This window comes from Podarcis liolepis, assembly GCF_965112155.1.
Source record: "Podarcis liolepis genome assembly, chromosome: 13".
NCBI lineage: Eukaryota > Metazoa > Chordata > Lepidosauria > Squamata > Lacertidae > Podarcis > Podarcis liolepis.
In genome coordinates this window covers 27874025-27897309 of record NC_139573.1, presented here as the reverse complement: position 1 = coordinate 27897309, position 23285 = coordinate 27874025, and the positions used below count along the sequence as shown (strand labels likewise).

Genomic DNA, 23285 nt, shown 5'->3' with positions numbered 1-23285 from the left:
ACCCCCTGAAAAAAGCACTAAGTAGGGTTAACCTCAGAGCCGTCTTTCCCATACGGCTTAGTGGTTCGTTGCGCCAGGGCACTGGCCTCTCAGGGGCGCCCCAGCAAGTGGGGGAGCTGCACGGCTTTGTGGCAGTCTCCCCTTTCCCTGCATACTCACCAGCTGCACCCCATCAAACATATGGCTGGCGGGAATGCAGCTTGCCTCCCAAGCCTCCTTGGGAGGAGAGTGATCCTAAGCCTCCGCAGAAACGGCCAGGGGAGGGAGCGAGGGAACCCGGAAGGTGACAGGGAGGTGGGGGGGAGAAGGACAAGAGACGCACCAAAATGCGTCACCCCCGCCTGCTGGGGGAGGAGGTGTTCCTGGAGAAGAAGCGGCCCCTTTCTTGCAGTGCGAGGTGGCAAAGGCAGCCAGGGAAGGAACCAGAATAGACGCAATGGGATCTCTTGACTTTTATTCTTTTTAAAAAACTTTGAAGCAGCCGCAGGGGAAGTGTAGAATCATAGAAGTCCGACTTCGATCACAGAATTGTAGAGTTGAAAAGGCTCCCAAGGACTATGTAGTCCAACCCACTGCAATGCTAGGGGATTCTATTAGCAGTGTTTATATACCCAGGGAGTATATAGCAGGACAATGGGTGATGTAAAAAGACAGAGATCTTCCTTACTATCAAGCTGGCTACCCGCCAGTACATCCCTCCAAAGGGAGCTATGCTCACCCAAAGGTTGGCCCAAGGGGAACAGAGTTACGGTATCCTCAGTGTGGTCTCCCACAACAACCAGTAGGCCAGCACAAAGGACCCCTACGCCAAGATGTGCCGCCCTCCCCACCTCAAGGCCTTATCATAAAATGGGCAGACTCGCTCATTGCCGAGCCAGCCCGGATCAGTACCAATACAGGCATCAAGGTCCTAGGCAGAAGGACCCCATGACTGCGGCTGTATAGCCTAAAGATGGACTCCTGTCAATATCTCACCTTGCAGCTCTTACCACTGACCTTGCCTACCCCAGGGGAGAGATGTCGTTTGAGCCTGCCCAGTTTGCACCCAGGACACATTCGTGAACATAACTGCAAGCTCGCAAAAAGCAGTACAGCGACTTTTGGTTACCACCAGTGTAAAGCAGCGTTTATGGGGGAATTTCTTTCTTTTTAAGCCCGTGAGTGTGGATTTGATTCCTGCTCCCCACATGGTCCTTTTCCTTCCTCTTTGCAGCCCCAGGCACCTGTTTGCTGTTTCCTTTTCCAGAGCAGAGATAAGCGCATAGTGTCAGCTCCCTCAGTTGACAACTCTGGGGAACCTTTCCTAAAAAAAAAGATCAACAACTCTGGGCAACCTAGGTGGATAAAAGGTTGCCAACTCTGATTTCCCGCACTTATGGGGAGAACACTATAGCTGCTCTCACGGTGCCTTGGGAACATGGAAAGACTCCTCCACTCATGACTTTCTTGCTTGTATTCCGCAACCTGCCCTGAGGAAAGAGATTCTTCTTCGCATAGATTGAGGGACATTGTGTGCCAGCCGTACCTAGGCAGCTGCCAAATTATCCCGCTCCATATCATTGTGCTGCACAAGTCAGCCACGCCAAATGCACATGGCGTCTCAACCATTACATATCTGTCAGCTTTATTTTCATGAAAGACGCCTGTGGCTGTCACAAATTACTATTGTTGAGAATTGGCAAGTGGGGTGGGTGGATGGGGCAGGCTGTATGCCTGTGTCCCTTCTAATTCCTGGATCTATCAAGGATTCAACTGCTGGAATAGCCAGGCAAGTTTCCTGGTAATGGCAACCTAAATATGGGCCATTACGGTAAGTGGCTCTGTGCCAGAGAGAAAATAGGTGGATTGCTCTCCCTCAACTAGTCGTTAGTTAAAAAAACAAAAAGCCCAGGTTGAGGTGTGTGTGAGCTAGAAGCAGCTGGGCAGCTGTGAGACAGAGCCATGCTTGATTTCTGCTGGAATCCAAACCTGTAGCCATTGGGGAAGAAAGACCTTATTGGGGTATTAATGCTGTGAGCCTCTCCATCGTAGGCGCAGGTTGTGTATATGTGTAAATAAACTATATATCCTAAAGACTTTTCTGGAGTGCAAAAAGATGGGTCCCTCTCTGCAAGGGATAACCATCTCAAATTTGACACAGGGGAGTTAAGGGAGGGAGGGGAAGGTGATGGAGGCCGGATATATCAGGAAGAACACACACTTGTTTTCTCTACATTTGTTTAGGTTTAGTTTCAGTAGGAAAGGGGGAATAAGGCAGGTGTGGCCAAATTGGGGGGCCTCCACAGCTGTCATTACCAATGGTCAGGAATAGGGCCAGGTGATATATCAATATATTGTCCAAAACTGTATTGTGATATTGGCTTTGTAATTTTTGACCTGACAATATATTATTATTATTTATTGAAGTTATATACCACCCTACACCCGGGGGTGTCAGGGCGATTCACAGAATAAAATCAAGTTATAAAACAACAAAATACCTAATAAAAATAAAAACAGCAACCCAATAAACACCCCCCCCCAAAAAACCACAAATTGTGTGTGTGTGTGTGTGTGTGTGTGTGTGTGTGTGTGTGTGTGTGTGTTATGCAAGAATCACAATGTGGGCAAAACAGTGAAGCCAGCCAATGCCTCTCCTGATTCCTACAGCTCCTATTAACTCTGTTAACTCAACTCTCCCCACCTCATGCAGGAGGCAGCGAATCACAAGAGCAGGTGCCAGCAAAAATCACGATGAAGGCAAAACCGTGAAGCAAATGCCTCTACATAGTTCCATCCTTATTTCGGACATTGTGATATATCGGTATATCGCTATTTGTTTAGCTGTTGATATATAACAATGTTGAAAACCAGCTATCGCTCAGCCCTAGTCAGGAATCCAGTCCAATATCTGGAGAATACCACTTTGGTTATTCCTAGACTGAAGTATAGTGCCAAAGTCTACACAGAAAAGGTGGCTATTGAAGAGAGAACTGAAGGCAGCTTTAAGAGACCAGAAGATGAGGTGTGCAATTAGAGTGGAGTGTTTGGGGATGTTTAACTGGGACCTTGGAATTCTATAAGACATTCTTTGTCTAGCTCCTTCCCTTTGATTTTACCGCCTTGGGTGACCCTGTTGCGAGTACGAGATTCCCGACGGCTTCGCTCACAAGGGTCATAGGAATGTGCAAACCCACTCACCACCACAAGGTGATGATCCAGCGAGTGAGACAAAGAATGACCCAAGAAGTCCTCAACGACAGAACAGGCAGGTGATAACAAGCGGTATGTTACAAAGGCTCTGAAGGCGGATGAAAGCTGCAGCAGATAGGATCTACCGGTTCATCGTGACTACTCATGCCATCGGAACAGAGCCCTATTGCAAAGACTGTGCGTTGATCAGCGTGCACTGATCTACACACATAAAACAAATTCATGCCCATGCGTCTTCCAAAAATCCAACCCAACACTGTGGAAGGATGTGTGGGTCCAGAATTGGCCTCCACAGTCACTTATGGACTCACTGTTAAAACTGAAGAAGATAAGACATTATTTATTTAGACATTCATGATCAACACACCCTGGAAACTCCTGCTTAGCCCTCATTACCTTGTGGAGGAAGTTTGTCTTTCCCATGGCTCCAACCTTCCCGATGTAGTTAATAAATCCAACATTCCCCTCTGTGGCACCATAGAATTCATGGATTTGGATAGGTTTGAATCGACGCAGGAACTCCTTCCAGACTTCCACACGCATGCCATTACCTATTGCCAGTCGCACGCAGTGGTCTCGGTCACGGTCTGTCTACAAAGAAACACATTGAGGTGATCACTGTGGTTATAAGCTGTATGGATAGCCATTTCACTGGCGATGAGTAGGAATTGCTCCAAGTGGTTACACTAACGAACTTTCACAAAAAGAACGCCTTGTCATGCCCTGTAAGTTTCTGATTAGATTGCTGCAATGTGGGGCTGCCTAGCAAGACAGTTCAGAAACTTCAGCCAGATCAGAAGATACAACGGAGAGGTGCAACTTGTAGAGAATAGGACAAAGGGCTCACCCACACTTTCGACTGAGCCGTAGCTTGATCATATTGTGTACTGGTTAATTGCCCAGGGTCAGAGAGCTTTTCTCACTGATCCGTGGTGGTGCCTTGCGAAAATCCGATCCTACCCACTGAATTTCATTAGATGTGCAGAAAATCTGAAGAGAGGTTTTGCTTAACCGAGCTTCAATTCAACAGATAAGATTCAATTATTATTTTTTGCAAAGCACGGCTGCAGAACAACCAATAAATCTCTCCATCCAACCTGGAGAAATTAATTGGTGCACAATATGATCAAAATATGGGTCAAGCAAAAGTGGATGAGTCCAAGCTGTATCTTGCGGGTACCTAAAGAGCTTCCCTATCTCACTCTAGTCTATCCTATCTTATTCAGATTATTTGATTTACATCACACACCCTCGTCACACAAGATTTTGGGGCAACACAAGACACAGTAAAACAAAGGTGGAATCTAGACATATATAAAAAATGCTGTGAAAATGTTTTTTTAAAAAAGTTTTCAAAAATATATTGAATTTGCCATAAGCTCACCATCGTCATCTAGTGTTATATTTATAAAGTGAACTTAAAATGAGCTTAAATGTTATATTTGCAGCTGTATAACAGAGTCCAAAAGCAACATACTTTAAATTACAATCACCCTCTATTATTATTATTATTTGAATTTATATACCGCCCTTTACCCGGAGGTCCATGAAACCTTTTGGTCTCAATAGCCTTGTAATTCAATGCACAAATATCACACCAACTGACACTTTCTGCAGGGGTTTTGGCTCACCAAAAACTAAGCATGGCAACTGACTGACACATTCAAACCGAGAAGCATTGAACTCCCTGCTTTCTGCAGCATCAGGTGTACGGCAGGTGGACATGCACCCACCTGCTGTAAGGGATTCAGTACTGAGCAGGAGAACCCATTTTGCTTCTTGGCAACATTCTCCCTCCCTCCCAACCTGTCTCTCATTTACCTTTGGTGCATTACAGAGGTAGCGCATCATTTCTCCAACATATTGGATCACAGTGACGCCGTATCGCCTGCAGTCGTCCCAGAAATGGGTAACAGAAAACTTAGACCTCAAGGCAATTGTGCATCCTGTTTGGAGGTGGGGAGAAAGAAAGAAAGAAAGAAAGAAAGAAAGAAAGAAAGAAAGAAAGAAAGAAAGAAAGAAAGAAAGAAAGTGATTCTGCTTTCATTACTGTTTGGACCTGCAAAAGTTTTATAAGACAGTTGTGCTGCTTTGGTTCCAGTGTATGCACTTCTCTTGTAACTTCCTGCTGAAGTCCTTCAACTTTTCATACCACAAATATTTGGGGCAGTGGAGAGGTTGTCCCAGTTTGCTGCCCTAGACAGCAATAATATGGCAGCATTGGGGAAATGTCACAAAGCAACCAAAAAAGCAGAATAAATCCACTAGTGCACTAATATCACATAGAGAACACGATGCGGAATGCACCTGCAATAAAACAGTGCCCTGCATTCACATTCCCCTATTTCAGCACTCCACTCAGACATTTCTGACAATGTGGTTCAGAAGCTAACAGTACAAGATTCAGTGCTGACCCAAAAACTTTGTTTCGTTTCGCAATATATTTGTTTCAAGAAAATAAGAGTGGTGGGAGAGGAGCGCAGACTTTGCAGCCAATAGTGTATCTCTGCACCCAGCACACACGTCATGGCTAAATTAAATTCTCACATTTCAGATTTCCATTTGTCCGGAATTTCCCAGACATAGCCGGAATACTGCAGTCTGGGCAAAAAATTCAAAAATGTCCAGGAAAATCCATACGTATGGCAACCCATGCTTGCAGTGCCGTTTTGGGTGATTTTCCTAAAAATTCATTTCATTTTTTTTCCTCCCAAAAAAGTTAAACAACTTTTGTGTCCAGATCTTCAATTTTTGAAACATGGCAACCCTAGCAACCTGTATTTGTGCTGTGTTGTCTATTTCTACAAGCACAGGAACTGGATCAGGCCTGTGACCCATCTACTCCAGCATCCTGTTCTCACAGAGGCCAACCAAATGTCTCAAGGGGGAACCCACAAAAGGAGCTGCGCACAACAGGACTCTCCCTTCATACAGGAGGACAATCCTGAAGCCATTTTGACTCTCCCAAATTGACCTCAAATATTTATCTGCAAGGAGGAAGGAAATGGGAAAAGCTTTCTAACTGTCTTTGGACTGTAGGAGCTTACACCTCTCTGTAAATACAGTCTGGCAAGTATCTGTTAAGCTGAGCACACTGTCAACAGGAGTAAGAGATTCAGGAACTATGTATTTACCATCTCAAAGGAATGGCCAGGCTACCCAGGAAATGCAATCAGATAAGGCATTATCAGGTATCCTGACAGACAGGTTCTACCTGCTGGGTTCCACCTCTTTCTGTGATGAATGTATGATGTTTTTTTTTGGGGGGGGGGTGGTCTTGAGCTACAGGGTAGACAATTTCAAATGTCTGCATAAGAGCTTGCACACCAATGTTCTGGGTTCCTCTCCTCCCTCCCTGCGTGGGGGAGTGGGGGACCCTGTTGCAACAGTTTAATAAAGATCAGGCTTCATAGCTGCTTTGCTTCTCAATAGTCTCTGGTTGGCTTCTGTTATTTTCTCCTACCGATAGAGAACCTACTTAAATACTCTATACGGGGTCTTGGATACCCCATAAGGTAAAAAGGAGCAGTTTTTTCTTATAACAGTAGCCATCCAAGTTTGCTCTTGTGAGAGCGATTTCCAAAGTTTAACTATGCACTGAGCGATTAAGTGCTTTCTTTTATCTGCCCTGAATCTTCCAACATTCAGCTCCGTTGCTTGTCTATGAGTTCTAGCATTATGAGAGAGGGATAAAAAAATTTCTCTATCCCCTTTCTGCATGCCAAGCAGAGAGGTCCATCTCTCCTGCAGCAGCCCACTACATTTCTATGCTGAATGGGAAAGGGGCCCATCTGTTACTTGCCTGCATAGAAATTCTCACCAATTAGTATCAGGCAAGAGCCTATATGTGCAATGATGGATTTTGCAGAATCATAGGACTGTAGAGTTGGAAGGGATCCTGAGGATCATATGATCCATATTCATAGACTGAGGATCTGAGTGCAGATTCTGACCTCCCGCCACAAAAAAACCTTATGCACCCATTCATGCCAGCTCACTGAAAAACATTCTGTACATACCAACCTCCAGGCACCCTCCTGTCCCAAGAAGAAGGGCAGCTGAGTGGTACATCGGCAGCGGGAGGTAGATGATATCCTTAGGAGTGACCCCGCACATGCGAAACATATGGGACACTTTGAGCAGCTTCGACTGGGTGATGATAGCCGCTTTCGGCAGCCCTTGAGGCAGGCAGAAATTAAAAAGAAGGAAGATGATCCGAAATGACTCCATCAAGCGAGAAACAACAATTTGCAGGGGTCATATTTCTTTCTGTCCCTGTCCCCCCAATATAACGCTATCCACATTCTTTTTTTAAAAATATTTTATTAAGGATTTTCTTGTTTTACAGAAGTAAGTGTAATGCCTTGGTTTTTCCCCCATGTAACATTTTTACAAATCCGTTTCATTTGTTGAGGCATTAGGGGGAGAAGAAAAAGAAAGAAAAAAGAAAGGGGGTGGAGAGAGGGAAGATGGATGGGGGTGGGGTCGGGTGGCGGTGTTTCTATTATGTTTAATGTATGTAGAGTTTGGTGTCAGCATTGCTTGTGTTGTTCACTTGTGTTCCTTTGGTGGTGAGAGAGGTTGGGGTTGGCCTAGGGTGTGATTGTTTGCTTGTGATGTGGTTGTGATTGCTTGGCTGTGGTGATCTTTGTTTTCATGTGTGAGTGAGGTGGGTGGGTGTTTTGGATCAGGTTAGCCATACTGATTTGTATGCTGTTGGTGGATTATTGTCATTGTCCTGTTGGGCTGTGTATGTGATAAAGGGGAGCCATTCCGGGGTGAAGGAGTCTTCTTCTGTTTGTCCCCGTGTCAGTTTCAGTTTATTAGTTAATTTTTCTAGTAGGGCTGTTTCCCATACTATTTGGTACCATTGGTCCATGCTTACTCCTGACAGGTCTCTCCAGTGTCTGGTTATGGTGTTTCTGGCTGCTGAAAGTAGGTGGGTTATGAGTTCTTTGTGGTTATCCACATTCTCAACCACAAAATAGCAAAGGGCAGACACAGAAAAGGAATTCTTTTTCTACCGGCTTTTAGTTCCACCTATAGCCTTTTTTGTTGTCTTGTCTTGTCTTGTCTTGTCTTGTCTTGACTATCAATAGGATTTGGGCTGCCCCACCCTTTGACAGAGTCTATTTTATTCCAGGTACAGTGCCGGATTTAGGGTGGTGCAGGCGCTTCCCACACAGAGGGCGCCAAGCCGGGGGGGAGGGGCACACAAAATTCAGAGGATCCATAATTGAGAAGATCCATTTGGGGGGCGCCAATTTTGGACTCGCACAGGGCACCATATTATGAAAGATTATCAAAGTGCACTACTGCTGGACTTTGGACCTGATGTGCACTGGTGGAGGAAGAGGGGGGCGGGGGAGCACCCCCGGCAGTGCAATCCCGGTGGTGTGCTATCGTGGCTGCCCCCCCCCCACGCTGAGCGCCACGCCCCCACAGGCGGCACACCACACTCCCAGGACGCTGAGGCGGCACACCACACCACACTCCCCTGAGACTCGTGCCAGCCATGCCCCCGCCTGTTCTCTGCTCCCCGGTGCTGGAGCATGAAGCTCCTCCACTGCTGATGTGACCTGATGAGATCTTGTGCTGTCTCAATCCCAAGTCAACATAAATTTGGTCCGGGACCCGAGACTGGTCAGAGTGGTTCCACGGGAATAAAGCACAACATCCCTGATTGTGTACACTGTCTATTGCAATTCTGCCTTTAAGTGACAGCAGAAGCGTCGTGACTGGGAGAGTGCCAGGAGCCATTCATCTGCAAATGCCCCATGTCACAGTCTTCCCCACTGTTGTGAAATGGATTGCATATGCTAAGTCTTTCTAAATTTGCATTGACACAGATAAATGAGCTACGGGGATTTTATGCAGCTCTGTGTGCTCTTTTGCCCTCACCAGCCTACTGGTGACAGTCTCACAGCCAAAATGGCCTGACACTTGCATGGAAATGCAGGCTGTGTGGACTGGATCAGAGATACCGTATTGGCCCGAATATAAGCCGCACCCGAATATAAGCCATGCCTTTAAAATTCCGCAGGCACTCACACCCATTCTGTTTTACCATATGTCTGTTTCAGCAGTGATATCGTAAAAGCCCATTTTTGTAAGGTCGCGAATTTAAGCCGCGCTTTAACTTTTCATGGTCAACATTTAGAAAAATAAGTGCAGCTTATATTCGGGCCAATACGGTATATCTCAAGTTGTTTTACACATGCCTGGCAGTGGCTCTCTGAGGTCTCAGGCAGGGAGCTACACTGAGATGCACTTTGGGCTGGATCAAAGTGGTATGCATCCCCTTGATGGTTGAACTATGGCCTCTCCTGAATGGGCAAACCCCATCCCTCCTCAAAAGTGCCCAGGAGGAGGGCAGATGGGAAACAAGATATTTCCAGGCACGCAAGCCAAGTTTCCCCTCCCCTTGCTCCCTCACCGACCTCTCTGACGTTCTCCTCCTCACCTGTGGTCCCAGAGGTGTAAATATACAGGGATGATGACTGAGGGGTCACTTTGGCTCTGAAGGAAATGGGCACAGGCTCGGCTGAGCTGGATTGGATCTGCCCCAGCAAAGCTTCCACACCCTCGGTTGGGGAGTCTTCGCTCAGGAAGAAAACCCGGACTCCTTCTTTCTTTAGAGCAGGAAGGACATCCTCAATGGCGGCCTTGAAATCTTCAAGAGAGCATGAAAAGAGGTGAGATTGGCCCTTGATTGGCCCTTGATTCTGGAAATCCTGCTAGACAGTAAGGCAGCCTACCCATATTCTGCAATAAAGAATGGTTTTGTTTGCTTATGAATAACCAGAATTGCAGTTGTATACCAGCCAGTAGCATTTGGGACAGGAGTGTGCATTAGTTTTGGAACCCATTTGGTTTCATTTTCATTTGTTGCTATGAGTGATGAAAGGATACTTCAGTATTTTTCAGCAACAAAAAGTACCCATTTGTTCTTGCTCAGATTTAAACGCTTTCATGGGATGGGCAGATTTTTATTCTCCAGTAGCAGCCTTAGAGGAGATGATGGTGATGCTGCTGATTATTATTATTTGCAGAATGAACTGGACCACCTTTCCCGATGTTTTGGACTACGACTCCCATCATTCTTGGCCGTTCTGGCTGGGTTTAATGGAAGTCCAAGGCTGGGTACACATTACTGCTTACTCCAGCTCCAACACACAATCCCACCACTGGTGTTTAAAGCCCAGAGCACATGACATTGGCTACAATCCATTGGTTTCCTGTAGCTTCTTGAGAAATACCCCTGTTTGAGGCAGTTTCCCTCAAACTAACTTCCATCCGATTTGAAATTGGAAGGTATGGCTAAGCTGAGGTGTGTACATCCAGGCAGCTTTTGAGCATGTGCAGATGAAGTGAAGTTCAGCACAGGGAAAGAATTCAGGTAATGAGCCTCAGGTGATAACACCCTCACCCCCTTCTCTGGTGTGTGAACAGCAACATACAAAAGCTACATGAAAATGCACCAGTAGTGGCGGTGGAATGATTTTCCTGCATTTCAAACCACTAATGTGTACATAGCCCAAGGATTATAGAGGGCACCAGGTTGGGGAAAGGCTGTCTTGGACACTATGTTGCCAGAGGGAACTCAAATTTTTAAACTGGTGGTCCCAGCTGGAATTGTCTTGTGGAGGTCAGCTTTTAATTCTTTTATTACAGGGATGCCCTGGAACAATGCAACCATTTCGAGAGAGACAGAGCAGCAGCTGTCAGGAGCAGCCACCGAAATACCTCTGCCAGTGGAACCGCAGCAACAAAAATCTGCTTAGTCAGGGAAGGATTCAATGAACACAAATGCAATAATGAAACCAGTGCACAGCTAACAAATGGATTTCCCTGTTCCTAGGCACTAAAAGTGTGTTTCTTTTTTAAAAAGTGGAACTCATTGGGATGAGAGGCAGAGTATTTTCGGTTGTGTACACATTATCTCTTTAAAGCACATTCAAAGGACCCGCCCCCAAAGAATTCTCCTAACTGTAGTTCACCTTTCTCAGAGTTACAATTTCCATCAACCCTTAACCAACTACAGTGGCCTGAATTCTTTGAAGGGGGAGATGTGTGTCAAATGTGCTTTAAAGGTATAGTGTTTATGCAGCCTGAATCCACTTAAATTTCCAGGTATCTGCTAGAATCCCCCTGACAAAATATTGACAGTCTGGAGGCGCCCTTAAAAAATCATGTTTGCTTGTGTGTGTGTGTTTTTAAAAGGATGCTGTACAAATATATAATTTGCTAACACCTGAGGGAGTGGCAAGGCAAACCTAATATCAGATAGGGAGGAGCGAGGGAAAGTGGAAGAGTAATTCAACTTTCACCTTCAAAAGGCTGTACGTGTGTCATTTGAGAAGTGAAAGCAAGGGGAAAACAGTGCTTAGGGCACAGCAGAAAAACCTGCACTCACTCCTGTTGAAAATATGTATTATTTATTTCTTAAATTTGCACCCTACCCTTCCATCAAACAGATGTGCAAGGCTGTGCCTATTTTCAGGTCCGCCTATGATTGTGTAACATTTGGTGTAGTTTTTGGCACATAGAATATTTGAGGTTACAGCATGGTCCCCGGTCAAACTGGTTTTGCAGATGTTCCTAGGAAAATGGGGAACTACCCCACAGAACTGTGGTTGCAACTGCTAATATAAATGTCTGCCTTTTATTGGATAATGCCTAGGATACTTAAAACAGATTCTCCACCATCGCTCCCCCTCCCAGCTGTTTTCAAAACAGAAAGATTAAGTGCATGAAAAGATGGGAGGAAGGGGTGCTTATTCATATATCTCTGCACAACTGTGAATTTTGCCCGTAAAAAGAAAAAGACCGATGAATGAAATAGCCTAGACCAGAAACAGCTTATACTGTATTATGGTATAGTTAATTTCCATCTCAGGGGAGCAGCTGCATTTAGGAACTAGGGCTCTTTTGCACAAATCCAAAGATGTGAGTTCATAAGAATATAAGAAGAGTCCTTGTTCTAGCTCCTGCTGAGAGCACAATGACAGAAACTCCTTCCTGAGAGGAAGGAAGGGCATTTTATTGATGCCAAGAAGACTTACAAGCTCAGCAACAGGGAATGAGTCAGAGCGGTTGCTATGCTCAGGCTAGATGAAAACAAAAGCGAGGCTAGCCAGGCTGGTAGCAAGATCCAAGAGTCCAAGATCAGGGCTTGGAGTTCAGAAAAGCTGTCCCAACGGATTGGGATGCCACTTGCCAAACCTTTAAAGACAAGGCCAAGCAAACATAGCTGTGAGAGTCTCATGCCTGGCGAGACTGATTCAGGGAGGATGCATCTGCTCCCAAGTGGTGGAAGCACTTCCGGGGCCTGGGCGAACGGGCTGAACCCTCCCCTTCGGATCCTGGTTCTGCCACCACAGCAGCGGGCTGGCACCTTCCATGGATTCCATTGCTGTGTTCTGCTCCCTGGGAGGGAAGAGAGAAGATGGGGTCCTGCATCTGCAGCTAGGGCAGCCACCTCCAAGAGACAGAAGTACAGTGGTACCTTGGTTTAAGAACAGCTTGGTTTATGAACAACTTGGACTAAGAACGCTGCAAACCCGGAAGTAGGTGTTTCGGTTTGTGAACTTTGCCTTGGATTAAGAACATGTTCCGCTTCCTGTTGAGTGTGTTTCACTTGTAAATTGCGTCCCCCACTGCTATGGGAAAGCATGCCTTGGTTTAAGAATGCTTTGGTTTAAGAATGGACTTCCGGAATGGATTAAGTTTGTAAACCAAGGTACCACTGTACCATCCTATGTTCCCAGGTCTCAGCCTCACCTAGGGTTGCCATATTCCCAAAAGTGAAAATCCGGACAAAGTTGTTGAGCTTTTTTGTTTGTTTGACGTCTCCTTCCAAAAATTAACTCTTGGGGCTTTTTTGGGAAAATCCAGACATATGGCAGCCCTAACCCCACCTCCATGTCTCCCTCCTATTCCCCTTCCTGGACCATCTCAGCCTTCCTGTCTAATGACAGTGATGGAGAGCCAACTGACGTTCCCAATCCGAGGTCTCTCTGTTGGGCACACCTCCAGGAAGGGTGTAAACGTAGAAGCAGGCTTAAGCGTTTCTGGCACGGATCTTGCTGGAAGCAAAATAGGGAGGAGGTGTCTGATTAGATCAGGATGTGTGATGGGTGTGTGCGAGAGCAGCTCTGTGAATATGCTTGCAAATAAAGTTTAATTGAACTGATAACCAAATCCCCGTGCTTGCGGGACTGTTGGCTGCTAACGATCATTATATTCTGAGCCTGTTAATGCCTCAGAACTCATGGCATTTTATTTTTATTTTATTTGCTGCTTTCATATCCCACCTTTACTCCAAAGAGTTCCAGGTGGTGTATGGGTTTCTTCCCTCTTCCTCATTTAATCCCCCAAGCAACCCTGTAAGGAAGGTCAGGCTGAGAGGCTCAAGGTCGCTCAGTGAGCTTCATGGTGGAGTGGGGACTTGAACTCTGGTTTCCCAGGCCCTAGTCCAGCACTCTAACCACTACACCACACTGGCTGTCCTATTGGGTCAGGCCAATAGCCAATTTGGCCCAGTGTCCTGCTGTCTCGGTGGCCAGCTGAAGCTCAAGAAGCAGGACCTGAACACAACGGCAGTCTCCTCACTTGTGATTCCTAGCAGAGACCGACTGCCTCTGACAGTAAGAGGGAGAACATAGGCATCATGACTAGGAGTCCCTGAAAACAGAGGGAACCAGCTACCCCTTCCCACCCCCATGCACTCTCCCTGCCTCCCCAGACCTTGTTATCAAGCTATTGATGTTGAGTCAGGATTAGTGTGCTGGTCTAAACAGGGAGAGTCTCTTCCTCTCTGCTTCAGAGAAACAATTGTTTGTACACAAGAGTGTTTACTTTGGCTCTGGTGCCATGGATTAAAATCTCACCCGGTCCAGATTCATTAACCCGGGGAGAGTCAGACACTCTTGACATCCATTTTATTCCGGAAAAAGAGTGTGATACCCTATCATTCAGACTTTCTTCTTGTTACATATTAGACAGGCAGGTCTTTGTTGTCTTATTGGTGCCAAATGTGTATCTGAAGAAGTGTGCATGCACACGAAAGCTCATACCAAGAACTAACTTAGTTGGTCTTTAAGGTGCTACTGGAAGGAATTTTTTTATTGTGCCAAATGAAGACCTTCCTCTTTCTAGAAGCCTTCCAAATTATCCCAGCCTGCATCCATATTGGATCGATTTAAATTGCGGGTTCCCTCTCCCGCCCCCCCCCCCCATGAAATTGTTCTTTAACATTTGTACTGTTTTTTAGATATGGAATGTTTAGTGATTTCTTTATTTTTTAACCTTCATTTTTTATTTGTTGCATAATGGCATATTTTATTATAACCCGCTTTGGCCCTTTGTGGTGAAAGGCAGGTGAGAAATCTAATAAATCCATAATAACACTGACACAGCTTGCCTAGTTGTTGCAAAGGGGCAATTCAGGTGGGAATGGCAAAGCACCCTCAACTTTGCCTGGCCAGTTACACTGATGTCATCACAGAAACCACTGGAGTCGATAATGTAATATTACTTCCGCTGGATATCCATTCCTTCTCTCTTCCCTCCTTTCCTTTCCCTCAAACATCAGCAGCTATTGCTGTTATTTTCTTGTTGGAGCACTGCTTCATTAAACTAACCCGTTTTTTGGGAGGTAACACTGAAGGCAGTCCAACAAGGAAAACACACACCCTGCGTGGTGAAGACTCAGAGATGCTTTGTTTTCTTTTAGGGCTAAAGCAACTGAAATAATGACTACTTACTCAAGGAATGCTTTCTCCAGCTCTTTTCCCTTTGCACTCTGCCTAACTCTCATACACCCATGCTCAAAGAAAGATTGTTACTTCTACTAGCTAAGAAATATTGTTTTCTTTTCAATTTAAGAGATTTATTATCCCATGTCCTCCAACATTTCTCCGATGAAAATAGGAACGTCATAAGAGAAAGCAGGATATTCCAGGATCAAATCAGAAACTGGGGTGACTTCTGTAAATCCAGGACTGTCCCTGGAAAATAGGGACACTTGGACGTTCTGTTATCCATGTGCCAAAATGCCAAACAACAGGGCTTCAAGGAGGAAGAAATGGCTTTTAAAGTAAAGCTTTTCCTTTAATAAAAAAAGTGAATGGAAGCCATGCCACAGTCAGAGAAAGGTAAAACCATTAGCCAATGGCAACTGAAAGTTTGCATCAAGAGCAATGCCTCACTTGAACAGGCAAAGATCCTGCATTCTCCAAGCTACAGCAAAGTAACTGAATCCCAAAACTTTGATCTGGGGACGGGAAGGTGTCCAGAGCTGGCCACTGGCTAATAAGACAGTGGATTCATCAACAAATGGTGTGATCTCAAAGTAAGCCATACTCAGAGTAGATCCACTTAAACGAATGGCCTTAAGTTACTATATGCCATTTTCCCAATCAAGCTTTGCATTTGTGTGGGGTTCAACCCAGAATCCCCCTTCTCTTTTCCCTTGGAGAAGCAGAACTCTGAGGAATCCCTGCATTTAGAACTCTGCTGGGTATTAACTCTGCTAATCAGACTTGCTAAAGCACCTGGGTGGAGATCAGTAGTCAAAGTTCAAGTGTTTGTCCACAATGTGGATTTGCGCCAGCCTGTCTCTTTATTAATGTCAGGGAATCTGCATGTCATCACTGTCTCAGATCTCCCCTCCTTTAAATGTAGTTGTTGTTTTCTTCCCTTGGAAAGTCTGAAACTGCTCAGGTGCAGACGAGCTCAGACAACACACAGACTGTGCTATTTTGTCAGGGATGGAAAAAGACATGTCAAACCTCTTTTAAAAGGGGGGTGGGAGGAGGAACAGTTCAAGAGAATTCCCCAAGGTTCTCTCGATTGTGACTATATGGCCTGACAAGTGTAGCACAAACAGGCTTTCAGTTGCCCCCTTGGGTGTAAATGCACACGGGGTACCTTTACCTTTTTAACTCACCTGGAGTTGTCAGTAGCACTTTGGCCTTGCAGGAGCTGAGGGCATGCAAGAGAGACTTGGCTCGGATGTTATAGTTGATACACGCCATGACACTGCCAATCTTCTCCAGTCCCATCCAGACCCAGAGATAGGCAGGGATGTTCTTGAGGAAAACAGCCACCGTTTCCCCTTCTTCCAGCCCCACGTGGTCCCGGAGCACTCTGGCCAGCTGACTGCTGCGCCTGTCGATATCTCGGTAGGAATAGGTTTCGTCTCCAAAGAGGACCAGGGGCTTCTCTGGGTGCTTCTGGACTTTGGCCAAGAAGATGTCCAGTAAGGTGATGGGAGGCTTGCGGCTGAGACACCTGTGGCATTTGTATCCTGTATGAAGGACGGTGAAGAAGAAAACCAAGTCCAGCCAAAGGTAGGGGAAGAAAACATTCCCCAGGAGGAGCAGAAGGATCAGGAGCCCTATCACGGTTGTGTAGAAGTCCAGCATGGCTGGGATCTCACCTCAAAAGACCCAGGGCCCTGCAAGCCGCAGGCACACACTACCTCCTATAGCCTCCGTCTGAGCCGTGCTGAATGGAAGGCAAGAGCGTATTGAGCAACAAGTGAATGAGACGAAGTTTCCAACCCTCCCCTCCCATCTGTCCCTGCAGGCTGATTCGAGGAAGCTCTTGGCTCTCAGACAGAAAACTTTAACTCGCACAAGATAGCTCTTGAGAGCCCCCACCTTTTGCCGCCTCCCTCCCCTATCTGCAACACTGGCATTCGCTTGCAGCTGGAGGCAGGTCCCAAGCACAGTTCGAAGTCTGCCTCGCGAGTTGACCCCAGTCCACTCTCAGAGAGGCAAAGTTCACATTTCAAAAGCGCTGGAGGAAATTGGCAATTGCCTGAGCTGCTTGCTTCCCCCCCCCCTCTTTTTTTAAATGAAAAGGCCTTGCAGAATAGATTATTTCCGCTGTCCCAAAAAGCAGCCTTGCTGAGGAGAAAGGGAACAGGAACAGAAGGAAGCTTTTTGGAAGCTTGGCAGCTCCATGCCTAGAGGGTTCAGATCCATCAGGGCATGAGCAAGTTGTGTGTCCATCCCTCTGCATTTCTGTGCAGATGAACAAACTTGATGTTACAACTCGAAGTGCAACAGAGCCATTGCACTTCTGATTTCTGCCGTTTTGCTGAGATGTTCAAAAATCTTCACAGGGCTAAACAGAGCCTGTGGGTCCTTCCACATGCTCCTGTTTTTGAGAATTCATTGTCGCAGTCCTCTCCAACCTCCGCCACCAGAAGCAGTCCCTGCAGCCAGTGGCGTAGCGTGGGTTGTCAGCACCCGGGGCAAGGCAAGTAATTTGCGCCCCCTAACCCGTGGATTTGCGCCCCCTAACCCTAACCCCCAGATGTTGCGCCCGGTGCGGCCGGCCCCCCTGCACCCCCCCACGATACGCCACTGCCTGCAGCAGCAACTCCTAGGGGCCGAGTGGTCTTTGGACACCCCCAATAAAATATTTGAGCCCCCCCCCAAGTTGATGGACATTGTCATTCAAATGGTATGTGTGCACCATGACATGTGAGTGATTATGTGGGCAGGGTTTGCCTGCCCCCCCCCAAAAAAATATTTATTCAAGTTGGCACCCCTGGCTGAGGCAGGGAGAGACCGCGGGCAGTGCAACTGCCAAACCAAGAAGGCGCACTGTTACCGCCACCAGCAGCGGATGCGCCAGCAGCCATGTGCCTCCTGGGCTCTGTCCACCCTCTGTGTGGGCCCAGTGAGCCCCCCACAGCTGCCCAGTCCTTCGGGGGGGGGCACAACACTTGCCCCGCCCTGGGAGCCAACAACCCACACTACACCACTGCCTTGGGCAAAAAACAACAACAAAACCTTTAAGAGGGGAAAAACCTATAAAGGGGCTGAACTTTCACCCGGAAGTAAATCAATGTGGTCATCAGAGGTAGGGGGAGAGAAATAGGTGGAAGGGAGGAATGGGAAGCACATGAGCGATTTCCTGGAGCAGCAGCAGTCTGCATTACAACACACTGCTGCATGTCTCACTTACACAGATTTTTATCCTCAGGAGATGCTGTATATGACTGGTCCACTGATTCTACACTCTGACTAGTGTTATAAAAGGGAGCTGCAACAAAAAAGAATTGAGATTTGCTGCAGGCTTGTTTTCTGGAAGGGGTAGGGTTTTTTGTGTTTGCAATTTAACCTTCAACATATTCAAAAGTGGGCCACTAAATCTCAACGTGAACCTTGTCCCCCTATTCAAAATATCTACACACACAGACACACAAACTGAATACAGTGGTACCTCAGCTTAAGAACTTAATTCGTTCTGGAGGTCCGTTCTTAACCTGAGGTACCACTTTAGCTAATGGGGCCTCCCACTGCCACCACGCCGCTGGCACACGATTTCTGTTCTCATCCTGAAGCAAAGTTCTTAACCCGAGGTACTTTTTCTGGATTAGCGGAGTCTATAACCTGAAGCGTCTGTAACCCGAGGTACCACTGTACCAAAATGGCACCCTTGATACCAAACTGTTGGTCACCTGGATCTGCAGTCCAATCTTTGCTGCTCTCTCATAAACTGCGTGAATGACCTTACAGAAGTCTCCGTCTGAAAGACATCCCTGTTTGAAAGGCATGACAGATGCTTGCTGCTAGGGGAGCTTCCAGGTGACCTGTTTACTGAGCATTCATCCCGATTTGTTTGTGGGGAGGTTAGCTGAAGTTGCTTCCAAATAAGTGTGATCACTTACTGAGCAGTGTATCTGCAACCACTTTCCTTATCACAAAAGTCCTATCTCTGAGGGAAGTTTGGTTTGTTGAGCAAGCACTTCCAATGAACTGCAGTTGTGCAACCTGAATTTCCTGATATGCAGTGGTTTTTTTCCTGGGGGCGACACAGGGGGATGCATACCCCTAAAAAAATTGTGAATCTAAGTTTGGCCTCATTGAGGGGCAGTATTTCACTATGAGTAGGAAAATCTGGGATGGGGTGGCCAAACAAACCATGATTAAAGATGGGTGCTGCTGGGCTCACACATAACACCAAGCCATAGTTAAAACAAACCAGTTTGTAATCCAGTAACAAACTAGGGCTTCAGATCATGGTTTATTGACATTAGTTGTTGGCCTGTGTGTGGGGCTCACACATAACACTAAGGGTGTATTCAAACGTGGGGAATATTTCACTAGTTTCCTTGATTATAATGCTAGTGCTTCTGTCCTGTTCTCTAACATTCCTTTCACATTGCAGTACCTGCTGCATTATGGAACTGTGGCTTTCTGACGAATATGCCAGCATATCATTTCATTCACACACATGACACAACAATGAATATAATTGGACAAATGTCGCTACTCCCCGACCTTTTCTACGCATGTGGGCTTCTATTCCCCCATGACTTACCCATGAGAATGGCAGGAAAGAGCTGTATTTAGGTGTGTGTGCTTTATATAGTGTGTACACAACCCAAACCTGGCAAGGATCCCCACAATGAAAGCACTTGTCAGAATGATTTTCCCCAAGCAAAAACGGTTATTGTGGCCCCAAACCACCCTTAGAATTGGGATGATCAGCCAGGAGACTGAAGGAACCTTGCTTCAAGGCTGATTGGCTTGATTCAGTAGTAAATATATAAAACTTGTCTTCTCTTGTACACTTTTTTAAATTGCATGGGGATGTTTATCCTAATGCTATAGAGCAAAGAACATGCTTTAGGGTTTAACCACTTTTAAGCGTTTTGGGGCATGCAGGGGGAACACTGGCCAAAAGCCAGGAGGATAACAGAAGCCCAAGGAAAAGATACAGCATGTTTGGGAGAACTAGCCAAGCCTGCAACGCTCATCTTTACCACCCACAAACGCAACCCCATTAAGATCTTAATGTTCCATTTCACTCTGAGATTTTGCTTGAGGTTTTCTTCATGCCTCTGGATTCTTAGCCTGTTGCGCTGTAGAAACGAAGAGCCTTCACTCAGGAATGTAGGTCAGGCGTGCTATACAAGACAAAGAGTCTTGTGTGTTTGATTCCCCTGGCGGTCCATACTGAATGGGATGGGGCCAGGCACAAAGGCAGTTCTATCATTTACCTTGGGAAGACAAGAATGATTTGCGCGCTGGCTCCGGGCAGCTTGGGAACAGAGCCCAGTCGTATCAGGGGAAGGGTGCTCAGATTCAGTTTTGAGGCCAGAGGCAATCCAAGATTACAAGTTACAAGGATTAAATTATTGTTTCAGTAGAAGCAGCCAGTAAAAATAAAGGCATTCACTTGGTGGCAGAAGTGAAGGCTCCAGGAGGGATTATGCTAGCTGATTTATTTGCCTTCCCTTCCACTCATGGTGCATGCTGCTGTCTGCATCGTCGCAGAGAGTATGAAAGCATCGTGTGTGTGTATATATATATATATATATATATATATATATATACACATACACACACACACACACACACACACACGCACACACACATTTTCTGTTTTACACTTTATAATATTCATTTAAACAACCTTAAAATGACTTCCCTTCTTCTCTTTCCATGGTTCATTTTGCTTATTATAAACCCCTGCATATTTTACATAAGCTAAACCATTCAGTATTCCATTATTACACCCGTCAAAACTTGTTTAGACTTGTTTACAATTCCCCCCCCATATATTTAATTAACATCTTCCAATATTCTTTTGAGGTATGATCTTCTTGTTCTCTTACTCTATATGTTAGGTCCGCAAGCTGCGCATATTCCATCAGTTTAAGCTGCCATTCTTCTTTAGTTGGGACCTCGCTCGTTTTCCAAAAGCATCCTTTATTATAGGAGCCTCTATCTTACCCCAAAACATGCTTGGATATTTTTTTGCAGCGCTTGTTCCAAAGAATAGCAAGGCTGGGTATTTGTCAGGATCCCACAACCAGCAGAGGGCCCACCACCCCAACTCATTTTATATAAAGAATCCAAGAAAGGTGATGGTTATTTAATTGATAGAGTGCCATCAGAGTACCAGAGGACAGGATTTTTTCCTCCTCCAGATTGGGAGGCTACCTGAGGATGTCCCCACTCCCCACCCAAAAATGCTGGAGCCAGCACCCTTCGGGTTTTCTTCTTTCTCACACCAGCATCTGCAGAGTGTGTAAGCCAGGCGTCTTCTTTCTATGAGTTTGGCAGCAATGAGGGCGGAAGTAGGCTAGAAAAGGAACTAGTGCCAGTGCCCAATTAGTGCTCAGACAGCTTTTGTTTGCTGGATGCCTGAGAATGAACAGGGCATGGAAGCAGCTATTGCAGGAGAGCAGTGGGGGTAGGAATGGGCAAGGATCATAGCAGAAAAACATAGGTTCAAAGCAGGACATAGCCTGCAATTATCACACCACTGCGGCTGCCCTTATTACGTCACACATCAAAGGGTGGAGAGATTTAGTAGTAGGACAAAATGCAACCAGGAGATGTCAAAGGTGAAGTCAACAGGCCACTTAAAATTGTGTCACATGTTGCACCCACTTCTCTTGTTTCCTGTAAAAAGGAAGAGGTCTTATTCAGTTCAACAACCACCTATCTCCGCACCAGATGACTTTAAAATTCCAGAAAGCAAGCAAGGTTTCTCACTTCTGTCCCCTGTATGATGAAAGCAAGTAGCATTAATATTAATCTAATTCATATCTTATTTGTAATGTGTGATTTATACTGTATGGTTTATACTGTATAGTTTATACTCATTGAAATTAATGGAGATGACTAATTAGGTCCATCAATTTTAAGGGACCTATTCTATGTAGAACTTAGTTGAAGCCAGCCCACTGTTCTTTTCTTCTTCTTTCCCATTATAATTATAAATGCCCTTAAAAATGAGCCGAATTTTAGGGCAACAATGATTGGACCAGCACAGCTACAAACCAACCAACCAACCAACCAGGATGTCCTGCTCTTTGTAATGCAAATTTTACATCGTGTAAAATTGTTAAAAGGTGGTGGGTAGTTTTTTAGACATAACTGCATGCAAGTTACATAAGCTGAAAGCTTCTACCTGCAGTTAAGTGCTGGGTTGGGGCTGGCTGGGAGGTCTAAGTCGTCCATTTAAGTATCCTGGCTTTGCTGAAACCTGGGGAGTGTTTTGTACGTGGTATATTTGGCTGGAAAATAATCCAAACCACTCGACTACATTACAAAGTTGTTGTAAATCTGTCTGAGCCTCAACCTGACTAGGAACTTGCAATACTGACATTGGGCTATTGCCATCAGGCACGAGCCCCTCTCTCCTAACTTCAGTTTCCCCAACATATAACATGGGGATGCTTGGAATTTGCATCTGGTGGGTTAATTTCTAAAATTGTTAGAAAACGCCTCCAAATGCATGCATTCAACACATTTAAGTGTCCAGGGTTAAAAAGAGCAGAAGCGTTTCTCTTGACCTTGCTAGTGCCCAATCGGAGCTAATGAATGTAAAAATCTTGCTTGGAAGGGATACGCTAACGCTGCTCCGGAAGACATAGTCTTCGAGGAGAACCCGGATATTGTCTAAAAGACAATGATGCCCCTCTATATTTCTCCCCCTTATTTGCTACGGATTTGACCGGCGAACACATAGACTTTTAAAAAGGAGAAGAGTGATACTTCCCCTGCTTAACACCAGGACTTCCGGAATACTTTTTGACTCCCTTTTACTCTTTGCTAGCGGGATGGAAACAGCATTGATCTGCCCGCAAGGAAAATAAGTCAGAATCCGAGATTGTTTCCAGCTCACTGCGGGGGGGGGGGGGGAGATGTGGCAGACAGTGACTTTACGACAACCCTGCAGTGTAGTCTCATTATCACGAGATTGTGTGTATACTATGTGCGCCTATAGCAACATCGCCCTGCACTGCAGAATTTGGCAGGTTGCGCGGGAGGAAGGGGGAAATTGGGGGGCGTTTTACGACGGCCCTGTAACTAATCCAGCGCTAATAGCGGAGGTGGGGCTTCAGCCGAGGGGAAATGCCGCCTTATTTAGGGATAAAGTAAGGTGGTGCAGGCCAGATGATGCACCACCAGGACTAAGCCCCATCAGCCCCAAGTAAGGCGGCCAGGGGTTGCCAGCTGCTGGGAACCACGGGAGGGGAGAGAGAGTGCCCCTGGGCGCGGATCCTACTCACTACGTAGTTCCCCCCAAGGTCGGCCGCGGTAAGAAAGGGG

General features: G+C 46.0%; 1 protein-coding gene across 1 annotated transcript in view; it reads right to left on the bottom strand.

Moving 5' to 3' along the window:
* Window positions 1–16728, bottom strand: part of LOC310692553 (uncharacterized protein) — a 56126-nt gene extending 39398 nt beyond the window's left edge. Inside the window, exons 1-5 of the mRNA XM_083473501.1 lie at window positions 16145–16728; window positions 9656–9865; window positions 7212–7370; window positions 5014–5138; window positions 3589–3783 (exon numbers count right to left, since the gene is read on the bottom strand). Coding sequence (XP_083329627.1) covers window positions 3589–3783; window positions 5014–5138; window positions 7212–7370; window positions 9656–9865; window positions 16145–16622 — 1167 coding nt within the window. The 5' untranslated portion in view covers window positions 16623–16728. The remainder of the gene's footprint in view (window positions 1–3588; window positions 3784–5013; window positions 5139–7211; window positions 7371–9655; window positions 9866–16144) is intronic.
* Window positions 16729–23285: the final 6557 nt, after the last annotated feature.